The 25,642-nt window shown below is 49.2% G+C and overlaps 1 protein-coding gene across 11 annotated transcripts in view; it reads right to left on the reverse strand.

The window, feature by feature from the left end:
- baz (par-3 family cell polarity regulator) overlaps window positions 1–25,642 on the reverse strand; it is a 233,780-nt gene that overhangs the window by 40,271 nt on the left and 167,867 nt on the right. For 10 of the 11 annotated variants that reach the window (XM_084594725.1, XM_084594718.1, XM_084594717.1 and 7 more), the window contains exons 2-5: window positions 2,727–2,831; window positions 2,074–2,266; window positions 935–1,077; window positions 64–264 (exon numbers count right to left, since the gene is read on the reverse strand). In XM_084594725.1, coding sequence (XP_084450851.1) covers window positions 64–264; window positions 935–1,077; window positions 2,074–2,266; window positions 2,727–2,831 — 642 coding nt within the window. Of the gene's footprint in view, window positions 1–63; window positions 265–934; window positions 1,078–2,073; window positions 2,267–2,726; window positions 2,832–6,229; window positions 6,506–25,642 lie in introns of those variants that run through there. The other variant, XM_084594721.1, reaches the window with a different exon arrangement.

Here is a 25,642-nt window from a genome sequence, read left to right on the forward strand (position 1 = left end):
AGTAGGCATGATATTTTCTTTAAACCACACGAGGTGCTTTGCCGCACATGCTCCAGGGCGTACCTTGTAGAGCTGCCGATCAGCTGCCTCTGCCCACCGCAGCATGTGAGGGTTATTACCCAGCATGGACAGCCGGCCAGAGCCTCGCGAAATGCGTGACAGGGTACCCAGGCTAGACTTCTCTTCGCCTCCACTTCCCTCGCCCCTCTCCCCTGGTGGGGGAAGAGGCAAGGAGGATTGTTCATTGTCCGAGATGCTGCCATTCTGCAGGGTGGCAATACAAAGGAAATAGTGGTACTTGTTGCACTGTCAGGACAGAGGGTGTCAATAGCGTGGGCAAAAGTTTTTGATGACAATGCAAAACTGCAATGGATGAAATGGCCTTGGTGCACAATCTCTTCCACAAGGAATGTGTTCAAAGAGAATACTACATTACTGCCTACCTAACAAAGATCTCAATTTCGTGTATACATATATTTTACTATGCTAACTCTTCAGTTCCCTACTTAGGTCCTTAGGTCCTTTCTTTTTATCATTTGGCATGGTTCGAAACGCATTCACTACTAGACATTTCTTTCACTGCCTTTCAAGAAATGGTACAAAAGGAATTTACAACTTTACACAAAAGCACGCCCCCTTGATGTTGAGCAAAGAGAAAACAAAGTGGTAAAGAAAGGAGAATGCTGAAAAATACCATCATTGGTTTTGCATGGACCTGATATCTTGGCCGGGTTTGCAAATCCAAGTCCAAAAGCATACAACATTTAAAAGCATGCAATACATAAAAGCAGTGTCGGAATCATTTAATGTCACGTAGCCCATGTATGCTATGTATAATGTTATCATTCTCTAGAAAACCCTCCAACTGATGTCGCCTTGCCACTGCTACCTTTACAATGGTCATTTCATTTACACGCCGATGCGGAAGACTCACCTCTTTCACATCTCGTGTAAGTGAGAGGTCATCTACGACGACCGCAGCTGACCACCTCTTGCTAGGATCTGGTTCGGACGAGACTGGTGAAAGACGGTTTAGCGTCGGCTCACTGCCCCTTCGTACCTGAAGGGGAGCGACGCCTGCAAGAAGAGAAGTAAGAGCACACAGTTGAGGCCTCTGCATAAGAATAGGGTTCAACACTGCACTGCCACGAAAAAACCCATACCACAAATTCGACTCTGCAGCGGAGCACACTACAGAGCGGAAAGGTCATTACGGCTATGCATAGTTGCTTCTCTCAATTCTCGCAGAATTAATCATAGCTTGATCACCGAAGTAATGGCAAGCTCAATGCACAGAACAGCCTGTAATAAAATATACTAACCTGGACGTCTTTAAGACCACCCGTGAAATTAGTCATGGAATTCTGACTCTATGATAGCGTTCCGCAAATATCAAGGCAAATTTTCTAACTACTTCACAATCAACATGTTCGAATAGTGGCAGAGTTGGTTCCTTGCTCCCATAAATATAATCAAAATGTGAACCCTTGAAATTTACATGTGAATTATGAACATTGCAAAAGCAGCAGGCATATGCATAGTTTTGTTATAGCTCGAACCTGTCGGCCTACATCATTGACATTACAACTTCACTATAATCAATTATCAACACAGGCTTTATTTTTACTGTTTGTCCAATGTTTAGGCAAATTCTCCAAAATGACACAGATTTGTAAGACTGAAGTAATTGCTCATAAGCATCCAGCCAGGCGGAGGCATACAACCACAAAGGAAATCTATACAGCTTTCATAGAAACACGGTAGATATAGAAAATTTTGTGCCCTAAACTAGGGTTTGAAACCGGGACCACCACCTGCACTGGGCAGTCAAATGAGCTAACCAGGAGAGCCAATATGTCAGACGGTAGGACAAGAGTGAACTGATCAACAACTCGAAGCAGAGTTGGTTCTGGTCCAATTTTAATGGAATCCCAGAATGTGAAGTGCTTCAGTTGGTGCTTATGGGTAAATACTGGTTTACCAGAGTTTAAGTGAGCATAACTCTATGCTTTTCCTACGAGTATGACGGGAAAAATATATACAAGAAAAAAAGTGATGCTGCATTCTGCTCACCCAAAGGAAGCTTATCAGCAGCAATTTCTTCCACGTCCACGTAACTGGAGCCACCTTTGACGCTCCCATTGTGGTTCAGCTCGTTGCAGTGGAAGATGTCGGGGCTCTCGGTGCCCACCGAACTGGCACTGGTCCCGTCTCCAGCATTGTGTGTCGGGCAGGGAGAAGACCGCTCCTCAAACACAGCTATAATCTGCAAAGCAGTGAGTTGGCACTGAGTTCTACACCCAGAAAACAGTATGGTATGGGCATGGCATGGGGTGAGGGGGAGGACTGATCATCCTTTTCACGAGAACACTCCGACAGAAATTGTCACATAAAAATGTTCAATGCACAAGATACTAGCTTGGAAAGGGAAGCTTCAACAGTGCCTTATATCTAAGTGCAATGCAGAGCTGGATGCAGAGAATAAGCATGGCACAGCTTATCCTTCACCGCAAGATCATAATGGTGGATTAAAATGTGGACATTCTTTTGTGTGGCACTACAATCAGAGTTCTGAGCATAAAAAAGCTTTGTCAACAATTTGATATAGTGCAACAGGAAAAACAATAAATAAAAGAAAACGAGGAGAAGCAATATTCACTTGCAAGGCTTCATGCCTATGGAAAGTTGCAATGCAGCACCAACAGACAAAAATAAGCACCACTCACTTGTTCTCTGTCATCAACAACATCATTGAGGTGGTCATCAGGATCCAGGATTCCCCCGTCATTACAGCTTTTCACATTATGTACAGTAACCCACGTGTCTTGTGGCTGCAATAGAGAGAAAAGCAACCTTTCACACCTCTGATTAACACTCCATTCCTACTAAACGCACAGATAGGTTGTAACAAAGATCTGGAAACAAAACTATTTAGATGCACGCACTTTCTATGACTGAGTGGCTTCAGTGGTAATAAATTCAGTCAGGCCACATGACTGGGCTTCAAGGTCTAAGACTGTGGAATACTAGCAATTAAATTGACAAGTGCGCAGGCAAGACTTCAAAAGCAGCCACGAGAAAGTTTAAATTTGTTTGCTTCCTTTCTGCAAGACTATGAACAGAGCTGCAACATGAAACCCGCCAAGGAGCCAAAAAAGCCCAAAGGACATACACCTCCTGTATTCTCAAATAATAAGTGCACGCACCATGATGACAGAGAAGCGCATGTTCCTATTCACCTGCTGTCTTAAAGAATATCCCTGCCATCAACGGAGAAGAACTACACAGAGATCTGAAAGTTTCAAAGCATTACATTTCCTGGCTTACAATGGTTGAAAGGCAAAGTGTTCCAGCAAGGAGGAAAATTAACCAGCTACAAGAAAGCAATGCACTAAAATGAAAACAGTGCAACTGCACAAAGCTAGTGGAGTGAACCAGTGGAGGTGCGCAGGTCAGTGCATTTGAGGACATTCTTCCCCAAAGCAAAAGCTTGCACAAAAGGCAGGTGTCAAGATAGCTGCTTTGAAACCCGAGCCAAACAAAGCCTTCCCTTATGGATGTATGGCCCAGTTCTTTCATGCACAGAAACTATTTACACAGATAGGCATAGCTTTCAGTGCCTTGCCTGAACAAAGAACGAAAAGAACAATGGCCAGGAAGCAAGGGCGCACCACAAAAGGCAGCTGGTCATCATAACTGGTTGGCTATGGCAAGGAGGAAGCATCGAATTAGCCTTGGCTGAACAATGCAGTTCATTCTGAGGGCCACATATCTTTCTTTGGGTCACTGCTGGCAGCTGCTCACAGGTGATGTGACAGCAGAATGAGAAAAACAGAGTAATTAGAGAGGCCCTTCCTTTGGTTGTTTTGTTACTGAAGGTATCCTGCAAGGAGTGCATGCTCGAAGCAAGGTAAACTGCAGCAAAAGGACTCTACATGTCTTAGCTGCTACAATTATGAGATATTCTTAATTGACCCAGATGACTCAGCAAAAGAAAATGGCTGGCATATCCCATGACACGACAAAAAGAGGCGTACCGAAGCAAGAAGGATAAAGACTAATATCCAAACAACAGAAATAATCAGTATGCATATTAACAGCCAGGCAATTCAAGCGGCTAAGTAAGCAGACTGTATTTAATAAACAACTCGCTCATCAGACACTGACACCTAATACAGAGGCATTGCAAACAGCCTCCAAAATCTTCTATTGCAAATTGAAAACCCTGTTTTATGCCGCATGACTAGGTCCTGAGAAAAGAAAAAATAATAATAATAATAATAATAAAAAAAACTAGGGTATGTGAGGCTGTATCTGCAATCAGCAAGTATAGCTGTTTCACGATTTCACACTAATAATAATAAAAAAAAAAAAAAAAAAACTAGGGTATGTGAGGCTGTATCTGCAATCAGCAAGTATAGCTGTTTCACGATTTCACAGAAGACTGTTCACTCTAAGCCTAGATTGGCAAGACCTTGGCAAAGGTCTAAAATCAAAACACAAGTTGCTGTAGCTGCACTCACTGCATTACACCTGCACTTCACTTCAATAATAATTTTTTTAAATTACACTGCCATATTCCTTTTAATTCGAGAACCTTACCAGGAAAGCTGGCAAAAATGCTCAGTAGTCCAAAGAATGAACCCATGAAGTCTGACCTGAAGGAACGGCTACTCACAATAAATTCAGTGCAAATGAATGTGCAGAGAAAGTTTGTAAAAAATGCAGCCTGAAACTGGTCACTCAAGAATATTAATTAGATATACTGTATTGATCCAAATGTTGATGTTGTACAGCAATGCCTTAGACTTTCATGAGTGATTAGGTCCAAAGGTTCAAGGGTACATGCAGATAACACATGCTGCATGGATATGAAGCATCAATACTTAGTGGGCATTGCTTCATCTGCCATTGGTTATACCATGCTGAATATGCCAGTTCTCGTCCATCATTGCTTCATCCAAATTTACAATATAAATTTATAGTGGTGTAATAAATAGTTCTGCGTCAGCTTTGTTGTATTGGTACCTTAGTAGGAAAAGGCTTCAAATTTTTTCAGGGCTGCTATATTATTCCTGTGTACTAATTGATTTCGATCATCGTTAATAGACCAGTAAGTCACACACAAACAAGTGCAGCTGCTCCTGATAAAAACAAAAATTTGCACAAAGAAGGTTTCATATGCTAGGTAAACAGTACCGTTTGTAAACTAAAATTTATTCTCTCTATTTTTTACCCCTGTGTTATTTAACCTTTGTAGCCCCCCCCCCCCCCCCTCCCCTACAGACGCACACATTGTCTAACATAAAGATAAAACTGCACCAATTTTTTCTACAAAGGACCAAGAAAGAAACGTGAAAAATTAGTGTTTTACCTTTATGTTAAACAATGCTGCACCAACTAGCTTAACCAAATGTACTGTTAGGCAAACCCTCCCACAGAAAACTGCTGACACATGCAGGATTGCCTGCCTAATATGCAGGGCAAAGAAAAGGCAGGAAGGGAATTACTGAGGCTTCAAGCACTTAGGCAGTAATCGTTATAAGCTGAGAGACTACCACAGGTGAATATGCTCAATTTTAAGCCTTTGTTTTCAATGTATGGATTCCTTAAAAAGATATTTGTGCATGAATGCAAGACTTGTGCGTCACATCAATCCTGCAATGTTAGCCAAGGCGCTACAACCCCTGCAGAGTGTGATGGGAGTTTCAAGAAACATCTGGAGGACAGTTATAACAGTCATCTTCATTAAAGGGGACGTTTTGCTTTTCAGCATTTGTACCAGCTAGTGAAAATCTAGTAATAGTTTCAGTGTTATGTTGGTTCTCCGTGACCTATAACAGCATTGTTTGCTTTTCTTCTGTGAACAATTTTGAAGAAGTCCCTGCGCTTTTGCGAGAGCGGAGACCGATCATGCATGTTTAACGTGGGAACGACGGCTACTGAAGCGCTCACAGAACGACAAAGGAACGTTGCCGACAACTGTGCCTCAGCTGGCGAATCCTGCGCACGGTCCAATAAGCATGCATGCGCGCGTCAGCGACCGCCGCCGCCGCTCGGACGGCCGCAGAGCCCACAAGCGGCAGACCAGAAGCGCAAGCGCTGACGGTCACGGTCCGTGCGCGCGACGGCTCATTCCGACCGGCCTTTTCTTAGCTACAGTGGGCAGGGCATTCGCCTCACTGCTATACAGCGGGTTCCTTGATCCGCGGCTATCGCCCCTACTCACAGACCACTGCCTCGGAACTTCGGTGTCGGTGCCGGGGAGACGCATGCCGAATGCGGATGATTATGCAGCGGTTGGACTGCCGGATTCCAACGCAAATTGCACGTTTCCAAAGTGCGCGCGGGTGAGATTGCCCAACCCTGGCCGGGTGGCAACACGGCGAGGCAGCCCCACGTGGTAGACACAAGAATCCAAAGCGGCCAAGGTCAAAGCAGCCAAAGAATGTAGCGAAAGGCGTAAACGTTCAAAAATGCCCGCATGGTCCGTGTCACGGTCTCACGGTGGCCTGCATATCCGTATTGGTCACGATGACGATCAGAAACCTAACCATATCTTATTTTCAGTTCGCTTTCTTTACTACATGCCTTCCTTCGGTCTGAAATGCAAAAGCAACAGAAAAAGCTATAGATGTTGACAAATAAGTTCGAATGGCAATTTATCTACGAATTCCAGAGTATGGCGGCGGCGGCGGTATGCGGTATGCGGCGGCGGCGACGGCAATATCGATGCGTAGGACTGGCGCGTCGTGACCTTCCTACATGAATGCGTACAGGCTCGCGGGAAATGCATAAAAGCAGGAGGAAAAAGAAGCAAAAAGAAAAAGAACGATGGAGGAAAGAACACGTGGAAGCGGCAACCGTCCCAGCACCACCGCCGCGAGGTAAGTCGTGCACTCTCAATGGATCTCGCCGGGAGTCGTCGCTCATTACGACGAGCCGATCACACCACCGCCAGACAATGGGCCGCGCATACCGGCGTCGAAAGTGACGGGTAACGACCAGCGATCACAAAAGGACTGGAAGAAGACAGGCTACACACAGCGCTGCGGTGTGCCGTACTCCTCTCCCCGCACAAGGACAAACAAGTGGTCCCCGAAGCCAGAATGAGCGCGGCAGAAGCAGTAACCCTAATGCAGCTAGCTGTAGGCAGCTCGAAGCCGTGCGCAAGACCACATCGCTCTGTGCGGGTACTACGTCAGAATGAAGACGAGCCAGCAGAAAAGAACCGAGGTACACGCACGGACGGCATAATGGTTAGCAAGGGAAAGAGCTGATGGGAGCGAGGCACGTCTTCGGTACGCATGTCTCCTCCTAGAGAAGAGTTGGTTGGTGTTTTGACAGCGACGGGAAACCGCATCAGCCGGCACAGCCAACGAAGATAGGCGATAGGGTGTCTGCCACCGTCAGAACTCGGTGGCCCTGTCCGATCGAGCGCGTACACGGATGGCTGGAGCTAGCAACGACCGCCAAGCTCGTCTGTGGTTGTTGCCGGGCCTCCGCCTCGCTTCCGCTGTCCCCGCCGAGGCCCATTGTGCGAAACCGAGTCGAATGGAATGGAAGAAATGAATCCGCTCGTCGTCGTCTGGTCTGCATGCGAGGATCAGCGCCGTGGCCTTCTCGCGCGAGGTCTCGTCCCTTTCGTATGCGTGTTTCTTTCAGCGCGCGTTAAAGTACTGGGGACCCGCTGTCATAGCTGGCGCAACGGTGACGACGGAAGACCATTCAAAATGCTAGTGCTCCCAACGAAACAAACGACGTAACAGCTAGTCAAGGATGCAGTTAAAGCTGCCAACGGCGTTAACTTACACAGTAGTGCCGAGGGTTCGGGCGAGCTCAGGCGCTTTAAAAAAAAAAAAAAAATAGATACGCAGACGCAGAACAAACGAAAAACAGAATATGAGCTTTCACACATGCAGTTGGTTCCGAGAACGTCATGCGCTTGTCGCTAATGCATAAGCTGATCCTAAGTGGTTCATATTAGAGTACTGATTGGTTTTGGTTTCAGGCTATTCGATACGCCGTAATGAAGGGCTCCGGAAATGTCGAATACCTAGGGCCTCGACCGAAATGTAGTTTGGCGCGGTCGTTAGTTTCTTGGCGTTTCACAATTATCTTTACGTCTCCGAGGCGAATCTAATTACTACCTTTACAAATAAGAGAGCGCCTGCTCGTCTGATCCGCTACCTTCTCCCCCTTTTGTTGTCTCTCAGTTTTGTCGGGGAGCCATCAGCAAAACATCACGGGTAGTGTCGCGGTTATTATACGCACTGTTTTTGCGCGAACGTTGGATGTGACGTCAATATACATGGACCTCCCATTTGCTGTGGTCGTACACACTCAGGAGCGAAGCGGCAAATGCCCTTCAGAAAGCCCTCCTACCAAAAGCATTGACTTGTTTTGATGATCTCACGACGGCAACAGGACGTCGTGACAACAGGCCAACTCAATGATAACGCTGAAATACCAATCAAGGGAGCCTTCCAACATTCAGTGGAAGGCCTCCTTTGAAGGGTATTAACGCAGTAGCGTTAAGGAGCTCGTGTCGCAGAAAAGCCGGTGTCCTCGGCGTCGTTGGCCGTAAGCGATAAACCCCGGCATGCAGTTCGTAAATAAAAAGCAACTTCCAAGATGGGCTGGGTGGGAATCGACGGAGACGCTACCACTCAGCCACGAGTTCGATGCTTGAAAGCGGTACAAAAGCGCTTCTAGTGAATGCGGTGTTGCCTTAGAAACGTGCCGTAGAACGTTATACTGAGGTGTATATCGGTAATTATGAGCATGTTACTTACAGAAGTCGCAGTTACACGAGTAGCGAAGTACGTTTCTGCTACATTTTTTCTGCGCTCTGCGCACATGCAGAGCCATCTTGCGGCAAACACAGAAGAACCCCTCCTCGCAATGTGCGGCGCTGCCCCGACACGTGGCGCGCCACTCGCCCCTGACGCTATCGCTAGGGGACTCTACTATCGCGTTCCACTCTTGAAGGCGAAGCTTAAGCGTCCTCCAATTTTTTCAATGTTACCATTGATATAGTTGTTATAGTAAGATGGTCACTGGGTGACCTCATCTTTATTTCTTCTTACACCCCCCCCCCCCCCTTCCCCCTTCCCTAAGAAAAAAAAAATATATGCGTCGTGACTTGCGACACGAGTCCGCTGTTTCTTAGGCAGTGCAGGCTGGACATTTTCTTTAAATTCTTATTTCATTTTGGGTGCCCACTTTAATGGGGCCTGCCAACCCAATTATTTTACTTTTGCGGTCCTAAGCGTTTGCGTTGCTGACAAGTGTGTGAGTATGATGGCGTCTCAAGGTCATGGTATCGCTAACGGCGTGTAATACGCAAGGTCGCGTGCAATTTTCTCTCTCTCTCTCTCTCAAAAAGAAAAAGGAACTGCAACAAAACACGAGTGCCCGAAAATTACCCGCGGTCCAAAAAGTGTCATGTCGCATCCGTGCCGTATGCACTGGAATTCGATGTACGGGTATTCTCCGCCGCGCCGCACCGGAGCAGAACGCCAGTCTCACCGCTGTCAACTCGGAAAACTGGCGGGACATTTATCCCCGCTTGCTGTTTTTCTTTTCTTGTGACAAGCTGATCGACAACAAATGCACGCAAGCACACGGCTATTTGCGGTACGTACGTACGGTACTATACTCGTCGGTAATTTAACGTCAAAACAAAATGCTTATACTGCTGCTAAAGTGGCATCACAGCTGTTAAGCACATTACTGACACACAAACGCGCATAACATGTACATAGTGCGCCAACCGCTAGAGAGTGAAGGAAGGTGTCGCGAGAGTGCCGGAATTCACTTTCAGATGATGATGATGAAAACATTTATTGACATTGGCTTAGATTAAGGGACGGCTGGTCGGGTCCCTAGTCCGGAACACCGTTGGTAAAAGCCGCTGCCCGTGCTCTTTCGACGAGCAAAATGAACGCAGATAGACTTGACAGGGGAGGAGAGCGAGTGCAGCTGCGCGCAAATTGTATTCCTCACAATTCACACACACACACACACACACACACACACACACACACACACACACACACACACACACACACACACACACACACACACACACACACACACACACACACACACACACACACACACACACACACACACACACACACACACACACACACACACACACACATATATTTATATATAACGGGCAGTAAGACAGGCGGTGTGATCGGCTGCGGCAATAGTTACGCGGTGCCGTACTCGCTTCCCAAGAGAGAAATAAATAAAATATCCGGGTGCGAATCCGTTGCACTCCAGCATTTTTTTTTTTTTTTAGAGCGGCAGCTCTATTCAAAGCAAAAGCCCCGAGTTTCATGTCTTTCTGCGGGAACATGACCTCAGCGTTTACGCGTGACCTGTGATCATAAGTGCTACAAGAAACCTGTGCAGACGGTAAATGACATGATTGATTAGTTGATGGTTCGTGTGACTTAACGAGACCACATATCAGAAAGTTGGGAGGAGCTGCGAACTCAACTTCAGGTAGGCGGAGGGTGCTATAAGCATCAACCTTCCAGGACACGCAGACACGTTCACACGGTTTGCATTGTATCTACCTCGGGTGGTCGCTTACGTCCCGTCCCGTAGCTGGATAACGTGGTAGTCGAGAGCTATATGCTAAATTCACAAGATCGCGCGATCAATTTGTGTAAAGATGCTGCCGAGCATCTTTACGCATCATGAGCCATCAATCATGAAGCTCGCGCAATGCTGTTAAATGCCAGCGTCGTCAACAAATGGCGGAATCAGGGACAAAATTACGCAGCGACCACATCACATAAACTGTCACAAATCTGTTAAAAACCGATCAGCTAGCCCTGTTCCTAAACTAGTCGATTCTGGACGGCGCCGACCTGTCGACAAGTTGGAGCGGGGGCTGATTGACAAGTTTGCGACAGTTTTCGCGACGTGATCCGTTGCGTATTTCGGCGCCAGGTCACCCAGCGGATACAGGCCGTCGGGAAAACGAATTGGCGAAACAACGACAGCGAAAGCAAACCAATACAGACAGAACAACGAGAAGCACGACACGCAGCTAACCTGGAACATATCCAAGAACGAAAAGGCACGCAGCGCGCTGCAGAAGGCGCCGTTCAAGCAAGCGCCCAAGCATCTGATGTCGCCAACGAACGAAGAACGTGTAGTAGAGCTATCGCTCGACTTTTGGTTTAACCAAGTTGAACCACTAATATTTTCCCCTCGTCTCGGCAGAGACGTTAGGCAAGATTACTGGTTAGGTCTGGCCGTGTTGTGCAAAGCTTCCGCAGTAAAAGCATGAAAGAGAAGCGGCGAATATATCACGAGAAGAGCTGGACTGAAAGCACGAACGTGCTTCTTTACATGCGGTTACTGCTTCAACCGGAGGCCTTTATGGTTAACATCCTTGCCTTCCATACTCATTCTTATCTATCTATCGATACTGCTTACTTGTTCTTGCTTCCCCCCCCCCTTTTTTTTGTCTCTCTGTTAAAAGAAGCATGCAACTTCTTTGTTATTTCCTATCAACCAGCTTACACGCTTCTTTCAGCAAATAGACAAAAAAGAAGGAAAGTAAGAACAAGTAAGCAGCGATGAACCGCATGTAACATAAGGCTATAATAGCTGTGCGTTTTGCACAAATTAGGGGTCGCTCAAGCTTTGCCTACAATAGCGTCTTTGACATTGCCTTTTCGTCCTGCTATTTTTTTCTCTTTTTGTTAGTCTTTTTTTCGGGGGAGGGGGGGGGGGGGGGGGAGGCACGACATCTCAATTTTCAGTGGACGCCTACACCTACAAATGAACGTCATACAATTTGAGGTGCGTATGTCGTTGGTTCGAATCCCTGTGGCAAACTAGCATCCGCCTCGAGTAGCACGCTGGATTTTCGCCGCAATCACAATGCGCCTCCCACTCACCCCCAATCATTAGTACATAACACGCCCGCCGTTCACATTCTGGCTGGCGGCAAAGCACGTCTGCTGCTGCGGGGCCGAAAGGACGCTGCGCGGTGCGAGCGAAGCGACGGCCGAGCACAATGAGAGGTTGCTACAATCCTTGCGCGGTGTTAAAAGCGCCATCACCGCCGCCCACGCGCCCGCCGGACAACCAAATTACACGCGCCGGAAAGACCGGCGCACCCACCGTGCGCCACGATGGCGGCGGCAGGAACGGATGCGGCACGTTCCGAGCACGCAAGCAGCAGCAACGCTGCAGCATCGCGGATGGAGAGCAAGCATGCCGAGAAAAAAAAAAAAAAAAAATGCTACTCCCCATTCTCCCGGCGCGGAGGAGAGAGGTGAACGCTCGCGGCAAGGCGGGACCGGGCGACTCGGTATATTATGCACTCCTACTACTGCGAATTATAGCGCAACGCTCTTCGTGGAGCGAGACGCGATAAGGGATACGTAGGAGAACGAGAAAAGGAAAGGCCGACCGACAGCCGGAGGAGGGCTAAACAAAAGACGCAAGGAAAGCAGAGAAGAATAAAAAAAAAACGGAAGGGAAGGCTAACCGTGGCACGGAAGTGGAGCGAGCCTACTGCTCGTTGCTCAGCGATGTTCGCGTATTATACTACACATGCATGCAAGATGAACGTGAGGGAGAAGAAAACGACGACAGCAAAACGAAGTTCTTCCTCACGTACGAGGAATGCCCCGCTCATTACGGCGCGTGCGTGCTCTAAGCCGGCTTTTCGCAATTCTTCCTCCAAAGGCGGCGGCGAAACGGACATGCTGGGATGCCAGCCGGCCGGCCGCTTTTCTAGCCCTTTCGCAGAGAGAAGGCACGCAATTCTGCCTATACACAGCCGGGCCGGCGGAGATAGACGGATAAACGCTGACAGGCGGTGTCATAACTTCATGCTCCCTTGTACCTCGATCGATCCGGTTGATCAAAGCAGCCGACCAAAGCCAGAGGGTATGTTAGACGCCAATTCCCCCCCGCGCTTTTTCTTTTCTGCTCCGTGATCAGCCCCACGAGCTTTCAGGGATGGAAAGGGGCATATGCGTGAACAACTTAATCGTCTCTATCTGCCCGGTTTACAAAGCGCAACGCTATAACGCTCGACAACTATTAGAACTCGTTACATGCGAGTGTGAATACTAAGGCACGCCGTTAACAGAGCAGCGAACTGCGCGAAGAATTACAGCTCCAAGGATAACGAGACCAAGGGGTACCCCGTACGCTAGCCCGAAATTATTTTCAACGACGAGTGATATCTGGCAATCTATGCGCTGTAATGTCAACACTGGCTGTTTACGCAGCACGAGCCGTGCAGGCGTTATCGAATCGCTCAACAGGAGGCATTCGCGCGACCTGACAAGCGCCATTTTGGTGCACAGCGCGCAACTTCAGGATTGCCGGCCAGAGAAGGTGGCGATTAGACATGCAGTCAGTCTGTCGCAATGCCCAAGTGCACCTACGTCAAAATGAAAGTAACTGCGTTTCGAGTGCATGCTCCATATTGAAAGCTTTCAAACAGGAGGACAGGAGAGCTTCCCGATGATGTCCGTTTATAAGAAGCCCGCTCCGAGTGCCTCGAATACTGCCCGTAAAGCCACTTCGCGCAGGTGGACAGACAATAATTACGCCGCCTACGAGCTGGTCAGTCAGCTGCGCAGTGAGAATCTAAGGAACATACTCCGGGATAACTGTCAATCTAATCAGCAGCTCCTTGGCGCCACTGAAGAAGGCGAGGTGCGTCGGCAACGGCGAAATCAAGCCGTCTTCACGGTCGAACCGAGCTTCTTGCAGCTGTTAAAAGGCGATCTAGTCGGACGCAACTTAAGTCTGCAGCGAACCCCCTGTCCACACCTGGAACCACCACACAGATTACCTGCGCGATGAAGCATAGTTCGTTATTGGCAGCTTTTCCTTGTTACGTATACAAGAAGCTAATAGCCAGAGAAAAATCGTAAGCTGAAGAATTTCGATGCATATGGCTCATTTACATATAGTATATATACTGTACAACAGTGGGCAGTGGCCGGAGGATTAATACAGGAAACCGCGAACCGTGACTTGCTATAACTATAACCATCTATAACTATACATTTCTTGTTCGTCCTGCCAGTGAGGGAAGCATCGAAAATGACACACTATTCATCAACACAGACACCCCAAGAACAGCAAAAAAACATACCAACCTTCTTTGCGTATAACTATCTTAGATTCTCACAACTCCTCGTCGGATGACCCGCGTCCACGTCAAGCCATAGCTTAACCGTCCAAAACTGTCCGATTTCCCAACTGCATTTATGTTTTGAGAAGCGCTGAGCAGTTAGCCTGAACCCAGCTTCGTAACCTGGTATCAGCAATTTGGTCCAGCCAAGGTGTCGAGTTGTGACACTGACGGGTTCTATAGTTCGTCAACTGGTATAATCAATTAGGCCGATGCTCCTCCGCCTTCCCCCTCGTCAGAATCAGAATAGAGACACAGACAGCATATGACCAGCCCCTCCTCAGACACGCTGTTACACTTCACTCTTTATCATATGCTTCCTATACGGTGTACTATGTATTTACCGAACGGGGCTTTGTCTCAGACACAATGCACACCGGTGCATAATCACCCATTACCGGGTTTCATAACAGATTATTTTTTCCTGTTCGCTTCGTAGCGGCCGACGCCCGCCGTCCGCGCATAGTCGCCGGATATTGCGACGGCGCCAGCAGAGCGCGACGCGCGGACCCACATCCATACCGGGCACCGGGCCCTGAGGATGAGTCATGCCAGACCATGCATGCGCTGTGTTCGCCACCCGTGAAAGGAGGAGGAATTAATCCGTGCTGCGTGTACACGAAGCCATGATGGCACACGCGCACATGCAGCAGCGAGCATCGAGTCTGCACGCGTTCTAGAACCCAGCAGGCAGAAACGAAGCGAAAACAATTAACAGAAACGGCAAGTGATTCAAGAAAGAAGTGGCACGTGGCGTCGAGATAAACTGCGTCGCGCTTGGTAGCAGTTTGCGATGCTGCACTAGCCGGTGCAGAGCAGCTGATGACTATGACGTCAAAACAAAGACCGATGTCATTGGCTGGAGCGCCTCCTATGAGGGTCATTTGCCGTTTCGTGGTCAGCCGACTTTTCACGGAATGAGTTCTGTGAGTTACAGGAAAATACCGAGAATTTAAAGGCAGGTGTCACCACCAGCGGCCATTCATCAACATGTATACACCACAGTCACGCGACATCAGGGCAAAGATTTTATGTATAGTGCCTAGAATATACTAGCTATGGTACATTCTAGGCACTACAGTTTTAATTTCACGGTGAATTGTTAGGAAGGAGGCTCAACGCTCCTAATAAATACATGATCTAGGATATTATTGTGGAGGCTCCGGATTAATTTATAGATTACTTAGGATTCTTTGACATGCGCTGACATCGCGCATCACATGTGGGCGAAATACAAATTTATGTATTTCGCCTCCATCGAAATCGAACTTGCAGCCTTGGAAACAGCCGCAGCCGTATGACAATGACACTAAACCACACCCCTTATAGGGTGACCCTTGCATGCAATGTCTTCAGGTATACCTTCAGCGTCCCTCTTTTAGCACCCCACGCAGAACACGCACGGCGCTGCAGCTGTCTCGCGAGAGAGGTACGCTTGTCCCGAGCCAAACAAATAGCCCAACATGGGGCACGTGCAGACGAAATACGGCCGTTTCACACGATGAGACGCGCACGAAAAATTTCGGTCCAGTCGCAGTGTCGTCGCGGCGCAAATCGCAACAGCCCTTTCACATGCTTGCGGCACCAGCGATTTCTGTCGGTGCGGCACGAGCGGCGGCACCATCATATTTTACCAACAATAAAGGTAGAACACGTGTAAAATTAAATGTAGTATTTAATTTATGTCTTTTTTTTTATCAAAATATAAAACACTTTATGCAAAATAGACATTTTTAACTTTTTCGTTTTGTACGCAACTACGTACGACAGTCACATCAGGCTGAATTCCATAAGCTGGCGGCCGTCTCGTTCGCAACGATCGCTGCGACGGGAGCGGCGTGCCCTTCTGTCGCTGTGCGGCTGAAATCGCACTCTGCTGCGGCGAGAATCGCATCATGTGAAACGGCCTTAAGGTGAGCATAATTCGAGAGAGCTAGATCACGAATGCTGAGGCAAGACTCTGAAATGGACGCGCTTTCAACACGATCCGCAGATGGAACTGGCGCAGAGCAAAAAAAGCATTTATGACAGCCATCGCTGTCATTTTTCTCCTTTCGGGAAAATCTCCTTTCGGGAAAAACGCGGCAAGCGAAAGGGAAAATGAGAACTTTATTAGACTATCCTCCTATCAAACCGCCTCTGGCAAGTAAATGCCTTCGTGCCTGTGGGCTCCCTACATGCCTGCAGATCCCAGCGCCATTATATGAACGGCCCTATAGTCGAGGAGGAATAAGGTTCTTGCTGTTGTGGAAGGAGTTTTGAAAGGAGGGTTGCTGAGCTCGCAGAATGCATCCCTCTCTCGCGTTGCACCCTCGGCTTGCACGCGAGCAGCCACGACTATTCATTCCATCTCGGTAACTTTGTAAAGCACGTGCGCGAAATCTGATCCTTTCCCCATCGTCTTTCCAGCCGCGGATGAGTTCCCTGCGATCGAGTAATGTCATTTAGCTGCGCTCGCGACTTTTGTAAACGCGAGGACCGTTGGCTAGTCCCGCACCCGTCGCCGTATACCGATCGCAGTGACGTAATCATCTGCGTCGCCACAGCTATGGTCACCTCCAACCCCAAGCACTGGATCATCGCCGTGGCGTCCAGACGGCGACCACAGGATTGTCGGATGAGCGGACGCAGCAGAGCTTCGGGCAATGTCAGCGCGATATCCGGAAGCTGTCACAAGCGCAAGACGCTAATGAAATCTCAAGAATCTTTTCCTGCACCCCATGCTAGCCTTTGTTTTTTTTTTATTGCCATCTGTGAAATCTCAACAATTACAGCGGCTAGACTAGAAAGGAAGTAAAAAGTGCCCTGATAGCGGTAGTTAGCAGAGTACAGTATTGAGCAAATATGGCAGTCACCGGAAGAGAAAAATGGGCGTGCTGGAGAAGCGGCACGAAGCGACAAAGAGAATCCGAGGCTATACTTACAGCGACAAAAACAGAGGAGGCCGGGAAGTATCCGCCATGTGAGGAGCCGGAAGTGCGGAACATGATCTCCCGGAACTTTGGGAGACCCAAAACGCGAGACAAGAATTATACGACACTGATCACAAACACCACACCACAGACGAACAAACCGCGAGAAGTACGCAGACACTCGAACGAGAAGGAAGCAGAGGCAAATCAAAACGATGACAGCCGCCCAAGCTTCCTCGCTACTTCCAGTGTATCCTGGGGAAATCTCGCAGTTTGGCGGTCACCAAAGTTAGCTTCTGCACGTCGTGGATCTTTCTTTACGCTCTACAGAAGAGACACAGCTCCCAGGCAGGGCCGTTGCGTTAATGGCTTGCTCGGTCGATGACGTATTCCTCCTGGCCGAAGCTGCTCCTCCGTCAGCGCACAGCGAAAATCCGCGCCCTTCGCCGGCGATTCTTCCGAACAGCAGGTAGTCTGCCACGTGCAAAAGCAGCCACGACAAGCAGCCAACGGCAGGCAGCGGCACGTCGTGCCGGTTTCCCAACGGCAAGCAACGGTTCCTGCCGCGCGGTGAGGCGGGCGCGCCGGCACCACCAAGCTTGCTGCCGGACAGGCGGCTGCCGCCGCCGCTCGGGCTTGTCCCAGCGGCGAGGGTGAACCCTCTGAGAATGCCGCACGTCAACTAATCCCGGAGAAGGCGGCAGGCCCGGGAGGTAGGGCCAGTTCGGCCGAACGCGTGCGCGCAGCACGGACCACGCACGGACCTACGCGGGCCACAGAGAGACGCACCCGGTCTCCGCGGCCGCTGCGCGAGATCGGCCAAACCCGAGTGGATTTCGTATGCATATCTTCTTTTCCAGCTCCGCCAATGGCGGCCCCGCAGGAAATGGAAGGCGGTGGAGGGAGAGGGCGGTCACGTAAGCCGGTGGTTAAAAGTGGCCGCGCGTCCACTTTAACAAGATACTACGGTGGACACTGCATATGCGACGTGACTCGAGGTCCTCAGGATGCGGAGGAGGATGTTTAGAGTGTCGCTTGACTCTTGGCCGATAATAAAAAGGAACGGTTTCTGCGCTTACAGCTTCGAAGCCATTGCGCCAAACGAGATTCGTGAAGTTTAAAATGTCGCAATGAGAGCGAGACTGGCAATTGAGACTGTAGCGTAAACCGCGTCGTACAAATGAAGCGGAGCTCGAGCGCGAAGCAACAGCGACGATGCGATCTCGTCACTTCTGGAAATGCATGCGAACAAAAATTGTTCGGACAGCTGAGTGACGGTAACCGAGAGGACGACACAAACGAGGAAAACGAAGCAAAACATGAGAACAGATCCACGCTAGCGAGCGTTCTTTCGAAACGGTGTACCAGGCCAGATATCTCGATCATCGCCAGTGCTGCAAAAGCCACACTCCTTCACGATGACATGACCAAAGGGGCGCACGTACAGCACTCAAGGTCGACTGAATGCGAGGAACTGAGCTCCTCGACGCCTGGGGAAGGTTTAGGTTTCCAGTGGCATTAGAATAGGACCAGTCTACACAGTTTTGTGCAAACGGGCTCTGGTCTCCGGCGACGGCAGGAACCGCGGAAAAATATGAACTCTCCATCGGACTGATCGACGCCCCCCTCCCGACCACCCCCAGAAAAAAAAAAAAAAAAAAAAAAGAAAAAGAAAAAAAGACAGAAACGTTACGCGGTTCCACGTAGAAAAGACGCAACGCCGCCACGATAATCGGCAGGAAGTACGAAAGGGAAACAAAAGGCCAACGCGCACGCAAATCTACGCTGACTGGACCGGGGCCGTCGAAGGAGCGAGTGGGGAAAGGAAAGACCGGACACGCGAGGGCAAAACGTCCAGCTGTAGCCCAGGAGGCAGCGTGAAAAAATGGGTGCCCGCGGGAAGGCAGCGACGGCCGCTGTTTTGAGACGGCGGCCGCGGGCAAGCGACCGGTCGCAGTTTCCTTCGGCCACTCACCCGGCCGCCGGACAACAAAACGACGGCGCTAAACGCATCCTCCTCCTCCCCCTCCTCCTGCTGCTCCCTCCTCCATCGGACCGGAACAACCGCGTGAGGGAGAGAGCGCGCGTGATGAGCACGGATGCCGTGTTTTGTTTCTTCACCGGCATGGTGAACGTCTTTAGGAATTCCGATACCGAAAGAGGAGGTCGCAAGGGCGGCAGAGAAACCCGATGTTGCAACGCACGCAGGATGGCATAACGGGTGATCGACAAACCGAAAAACGAAACATGTTCTTTAGTTATCAAGAAAAACAACTTGTAAGGAAAGAAATTTGGCTATTTGCATCGTGTCTAAATTACAGTTGTACTGAGAGCTGCGTCGGCAAAGACGACGCGAATAAGGGAGACAACACGAACAAAGAACCAAAAAAAAAAAAAAAAAACGAGAAAAAAAAAAGGGGGTGTAGTTTTTTTCAACGAAGCGCATAAGGAAGAGAAGAAATGTGCATCGCTAGTACTAGAGCGCAATAAGTGGGCCGCCCACAGACCTCGGATGGGGCACGCTGTAAAAGCTGTACAAGAGCATACTGGGGAATAGTACAGCGCACGGACAAGAAACACGGACGCAAACACAGACGCTCCCTCTTTCTTCTCCGTGTTACTACTGCACTGTATTCCTCTGTCATGAACCAACAAGCCAGCCACTACGTGTTGAGGGCAAGATGAGTGAAGCCAAACGAAAAGGCTCTTAGCGAGACACGAAATTATGAACGGCCGCTTGTCTCGCCCCGTCCTTTTTGTATGACTCTCCAGTGAGGCTCTCAAGGCAGGAGGAGAAGGAAAATATTTGACACTGGCCAAGTTAGTGATGCGGTATAAGGTCCGGTGAGATACTGAAGAGCCGCTCTGGTTCGACGATTTGCAGCTGCAATCCCTGAGACATTAAATATATGACTGGTCGGCCTTTTGACAGCATAAGTTATATAGAGAGAGGAGGAGGGGGAGCATGTTGCCTGGAACATGGGCCACATGAACCGCCGGATTAGGGAGTGGTGGTGGTGGAAACGTTTATTGGTTAATTGGAGTTTGGGAGCCACAGAGTGGCCCCGCTACATGATCCTGACTCGGTTTGCCTCGATACAGATCTCCCGGAGTTTAGTTTACTTGTGTCCCACGGTGCAGCGGATTTGAGCTACAGACCGTAGGACAGTGAATTTCTCGACATGAAAACATGCGATCCTTCAAGGTGCTCGGCGACGGGGGAAGGAGGAAGAGGCTTCTCCCTTGCCCTGCCCGTAAATCATCGGGCTACACTGTAGACAGGCTTGTTCCCGGGAAGAAAGGAGGTGCGCGCAAGTACCCACATATCAACTGGATAGGGCGAGTGTGCTGTCGGAGCAAGCGCCTATGGCGTAGTTCCGAGTGGCTGATTGATACGAACTGAGCCCGTAACCAGCGGCATTGCGCTTTAGTGCTTTGCCACAGCAAGCACGAACTAATTTTGGTAGTGATATTTGGTTCTGCTACCAAGGACTGCGTTCTCTGAGTCTCCGTATTTCTTGCGGAGCGCTTAATTCCGCCTTTTCCTGCCAGCGCTCCTCGTGGTGTTCACGTTCATGTTCTTGGGGATGGGACTGATTTTAATTTGGCCGCATTCGGAGTTTGTCGGACGGGATCGTTTCATGTGCCACGCATTTAGGGAGTGCCGTCCCGTCAGTGTTTGGGTGAGATGCTCCCACTGGACCGTGAGGTGTGCCTCTGTTAACTCGTCTATTGGGTGTTATGGATTGCGGTTGATATAGGAGCTTTTCTGTTGACACTCGGATGAGGAGACTGTCTTTTCAGCGGTAATAATTGATTAGCCGATATGGTGAATGAAGAGGCGGTCATTCCATAGTACCGCACTTGTTCGGAGATTATGGGAAGCCAACTCGTCGTTGTGCCGAGGTGACGTAAATACGCCATGCTTGAAGGGCAGGAGTAGAAATCGCAGCCAATGCATGCAGGTACACAACGAACGCCAGGCATAAACGCGCATGCTCGCCGTGCTTGCAGGAGCACGCCTTGTTCTTTCTGCAGTAGTCTGGGCAAGCTTCACCGCTGCTGCCGGGAGCACCGGCGCGACCTTCCTTAACGGCTATACTGAGCAGGCAGTGAGTACGGCTTCCGGTGACGAGGCAGGTGCCGGATATTCGCTGGGCAATTTTCGTTAGGAGAGAGAGGAAGGAAAGACCAAGTTGCACGCGCCACCGCTCGCGCCAAAATCCACCGGCGCATGCTCTGCGCGCCCACACGCTGCACAAGCTCGGCAGACTGAGTTGCGGAACATTTTCGCGAGCCCTTGGGAGCGCAGAAATGGCTTCGAGTGTACTATGCGCTTTCAGAAAACCGAACCGAAATCGCGGCAAAGCTGACACTTCAATAAACCCCGAAACTGGCACTGAAATTTCTCTCCTAAACGTGCGTATTACACGAGAGGTATTGCGTCGACCGATAGGTATTCCATCCAGCGCTACTACGGAGTATGCGACAAAAAGCCACAATGGCATGTAGTAAGTTCAACCAACTCATGGAGTCCAAAGAAAATGCCCTGACCTTTTTACGACAAATTGCTACAACCGAGTCATGAAAAAAAAAAAGAGATAAACAAGATGTGACAAGAATTTAATGACAGGAAAGTAGCCTACAAGGTTGACACATCTGCAAGATAAAATCCGTATCAGTCAGCGTTGACTGGTTCACGGCATATTTTGTTCACATCTCGCCGCGTTGCGCCAAATATACTGCACAGTGCACATATCCGAGTTGGGAAACTTTCGCAAAAGTGGTGTTCCGCAGGCACTCTACACTTTTTAAGGCCTCTTCTGCATAGATTACCAGTCGTCGTCCTCCGCACAGGTGACATCGGAGATGATCAGCTTGTCGGTAAAGTCATTTTTCACGACTACGTCGTTTACATGCATGACTTGAAGTCTCAACATGCCGCAGCCATCATTGCATCACTCAGAGCTTTGCGAACCTTCGCGTAACTGGTATTTTGAACGAATTAAGCCAGATTCTCAGAAGTAATTACTGACCGGAAATCCGATGAGCCCGCAGGATAGAGGGAACAGTGACGGTGGAAAGGAAGGTGAAAACCGTGGTCGCAAGGCGCGCCCAACTAAACGAGTGGCAGGAGTCACGTATACAAGGCATGTGGTATATGCAGTGATGCATCGGGGGCCAGCACCCCGCGGCGCGTTTTTACTGAGGCACATTTTCAGGACTGCTTCATGGATGGAGAAATCTCAGTCTTTTCTCCTCCGCTGCGCCGCCCTGGCATAAGCGTTCCTGGCGCACAAAACGCACGTTTCCAACATCGGGTCGATCCGTCGGACAGCTCCGCCAGCTGGCGCAATCCTTTGCATTGTGAGAGTGGTTTGGCTGGTGTAGGTGTAGCGTTCCCGTGCTTTGTTCTTACGCCCCGCCATGGTGGTGCAGTGGTTAGGGCGCTCGACTATACTGTGCCCAAGAATGCGGGATCGAATCCCGGCCGCGGCGGCCGCTTTTCAATGGAGGCGAAAAGCAAGGCGTCCGTGTGCTGTGCGATGTCAGTGCACGTTAAAGAGCCCTAGATGGTAGAAATTTCCGAAACCCTCCACTACGGCGTCTCTCATAGCCTGAGTCGTTTTGGGACGTCAAACCCCACAAACCAAACCAAACCAAACCAAACCTAAATGTTCTAACAAATGGTGCATCATGAAAGCGAAGCGATAGATATAAACAGTGTGTGTACAGGTTTGTTAAAAGCGTGCGTAGTCCAGCGGATCTGGGCGCAACACGGATACTCGCTATTACAGTAGAGAGATTTAGCACACCGTGATCCGCGATCCGCTACCGTGGACCGCCACCGCGCGTTCCATTGCGCATGCCCAGATCACTTTGATGCCGATAGATGGCGCCACATACTTGATGTCGGCACATTGACCTGGCGCATCGGAACCAATCAGTTTGAACGCCCCGCCCACGAGCGGTAGAGTGTCACGGTGGCGGATCGCGGATCCCGGTATGCTAAATCTCTCTATTATTGATGCAAAAATCTGCGCCCCTTTACTTATCCAAATCCACTTTATTTCCAACCTACAAGTTGGGGGCCCCCAGAGAAAAAGCTGCCACAGACAGCTTGACAGGGCCCTGGGGGCCTACAGGCAGCATCTCGCAGAGGATTTCACAACACAGTCAAAAAATGGATATGTACATGAGATCAAAATCAAAAGAATTATACACACATCAGATATGACAAGGGCTGCACATTAGGAAGAACACTAGCTGGCAGTATAAGTTTGGAGAAATGTCAACGTAATACAATCAAAAGTCGATTTAACGAAATCCCATTAAACGAAACTCTCGATTTAACGAAGGTATCACGATTCCCCTTCAGGCGGCCATAATGAAATCAATTTAGTAACCTTTTCCGACTTAACGAGCTTCTTTCGAAAAATTAAGTGAAAAAGTGTAAATTTTTGGTCTATTTTGTAGAGATTGCCCAGAAATGTATTCGTTGCGAGCCAACTGTAACTCCGCGGGGCATCTTCGTCCCGCTTTTACAAAACTGCGCCATGAAAAACGATATAAAGTTTCAACTGAATTCACCAGATGGCCTGTGAGGTGTTGGATTCCCTTTTTGTGCTGCGCCAGTTTGCTCGAACACACGAGGGTACAAAAGACGGGCTGGGCGCACTTCATAAGAGGAATCTGCGCGGTCGTTGTTTACAAAGCGCACGCAAGCAAAGACTGCCGACTTCTTTGTTGGGAGGCAAATTTGTCGTTTCTTGTCAAACGCGCTAGTGGTTCCTGTTATCGCGGGGAGCAATTTCATTTTCGCCCCAATTACGCTTATTCGAGATAGCTTTCTGGATGAATCTACACCATACAATCGAATTAAGTGGATGAGAAATGCCTCACTCAATTTAACGAAATAATTTGTGGCTCCCCTCAGCTTCGTTAAATTGAGTGTTAACAGTAAGTGCCTAATTCCATTCAGAAAAGCTTCTGTAACCGCCCCGAAACGTTATCCTTTCTCGGGAAAGACAGCTGGCATTGACGCAAAACCACGTCTGCACAGTAGCACTAAAGGATATTTCCAATAAGACAGAAGATAGAGAAAAGGAAAGAAAAAACAAAAAAAACATCACGCTTCGTCCCTTTCACTGGGGATCTCCAGGGCGGCCTAGTTTTCAGCGCGCGTACGATCAGATGTGGCAGGAAACGCGCTCAAGGCAACCTGCGGCGGCAACGACGATCGTGCATTCCTTGCACGCACCCGCGTCGAGTGCAGTAACACCGACGCGAACAGGCGGCACCAACGCCGACTGCGAAAACGCGTCTCCGTATGCGAACGAGAGCCTTCCTTCGCAGAGTCGAAAACTTTGACAAATGAACGAAAGATTTCGTTTGCTCAGCCCTGGGCGTCGGTTCCGATCAGGGTCGCGGCAACGCTGCGTCCCGGTGAAGGCAAAAACCAGAAACGCCCGTGTGGTCGAATTTCTGAGCAAGCACTAATGAACTCCGAGTGACTCGAAAGTAATCCGGATTTTGAAGCCTACAGGGTACAGCTTTGGCAGGAAACAAACAAAGATGAATAATTTCGGCGACTAGACTCTTTTTAGTGCGGAAACACTATTTCACGATGTCTATCTGCAGGTCTTCGAGGTTATATGTTCCATGACCTTTGGCTGCCCTGTCGATTCGCGCTTAGCCACTAAGGTGGGAGAGATAAGAATCCACAGCAGGACCCTTGGATCCCGAGTTAAACAAGCTGCCCATAGGCCACGTAGGCACGTACGGCTTAGTTCAAGCGGGGCTTTATAGCTACTCCAGGCAACTTGGACAACATACATCACGACCCTCTTCACGAGGAACATTGCGCTTAATATTAACAAGAACAGAAATAGGAATCCATCTCGTGTTTCACGCGATCTCGTCACTGCCTCCTTAACCAACGCTTAACGCGGATACAGTGTCTGCGATGTTACATGCTCATAGCTAAGCTAACTAGTGGGACCATCTCAAAGGATGATCAATGACCTATAGACAGGCAAAACAGAACAGTAAGTCTAAAAATTAATCTGCAGAAAACGAAAGCAATGTTCCACAATGTTTTCTCTTTGCTTCATTTCACCAAAACGCCACCCGATGTCCCGTTTAAACTTTATTTCCATACGTCCCTTTAATCTGTATTGGTCTGTATGCTGTAGCAGGTATGAAGACATAGTGGACAGCGACGCCCAGCTATGCTAAGCCAAGACTGCCATCCCCGAGAATAGCCGAGAGAGAGAGAGAGAGAGAGAGAGAGAGAGAGAGAGAGAGAGAGAGAGAGAGAGAGAGAGGGGGGAGGGAGATAGAGGGAGAGGGGGGGGGGGGGGGGGAGGTAATGGTTGGGCAGCTCGAACAAGGAACGCGCCTGCACCGATAACATCGCCGTTCCCACGAGACAACGGCACACAAAGATGCTGAGGGAGGAGAAAGCACGCAAGAGGTGGTAGAGGGGAACAGGTAAGCAGAAAGGAAGAAGGTTTAGCAGCCCAGCCGAAGC

This window comes from Amblyomma maculatum, chromosome 2, assembly GCF_055883805.1.
Source record: "Amblyomma maculatum isolate TAMU_Amacu chromosome 2, ASM5588380v1, whole genome shotgun sequence".
Taxonomy (NCBI): Eukaryota; Metazoa; Arthropoda; class Arachnida; order Ixodida; family Ixodidae; genus Amblyomma; species Amblyomma maculatum.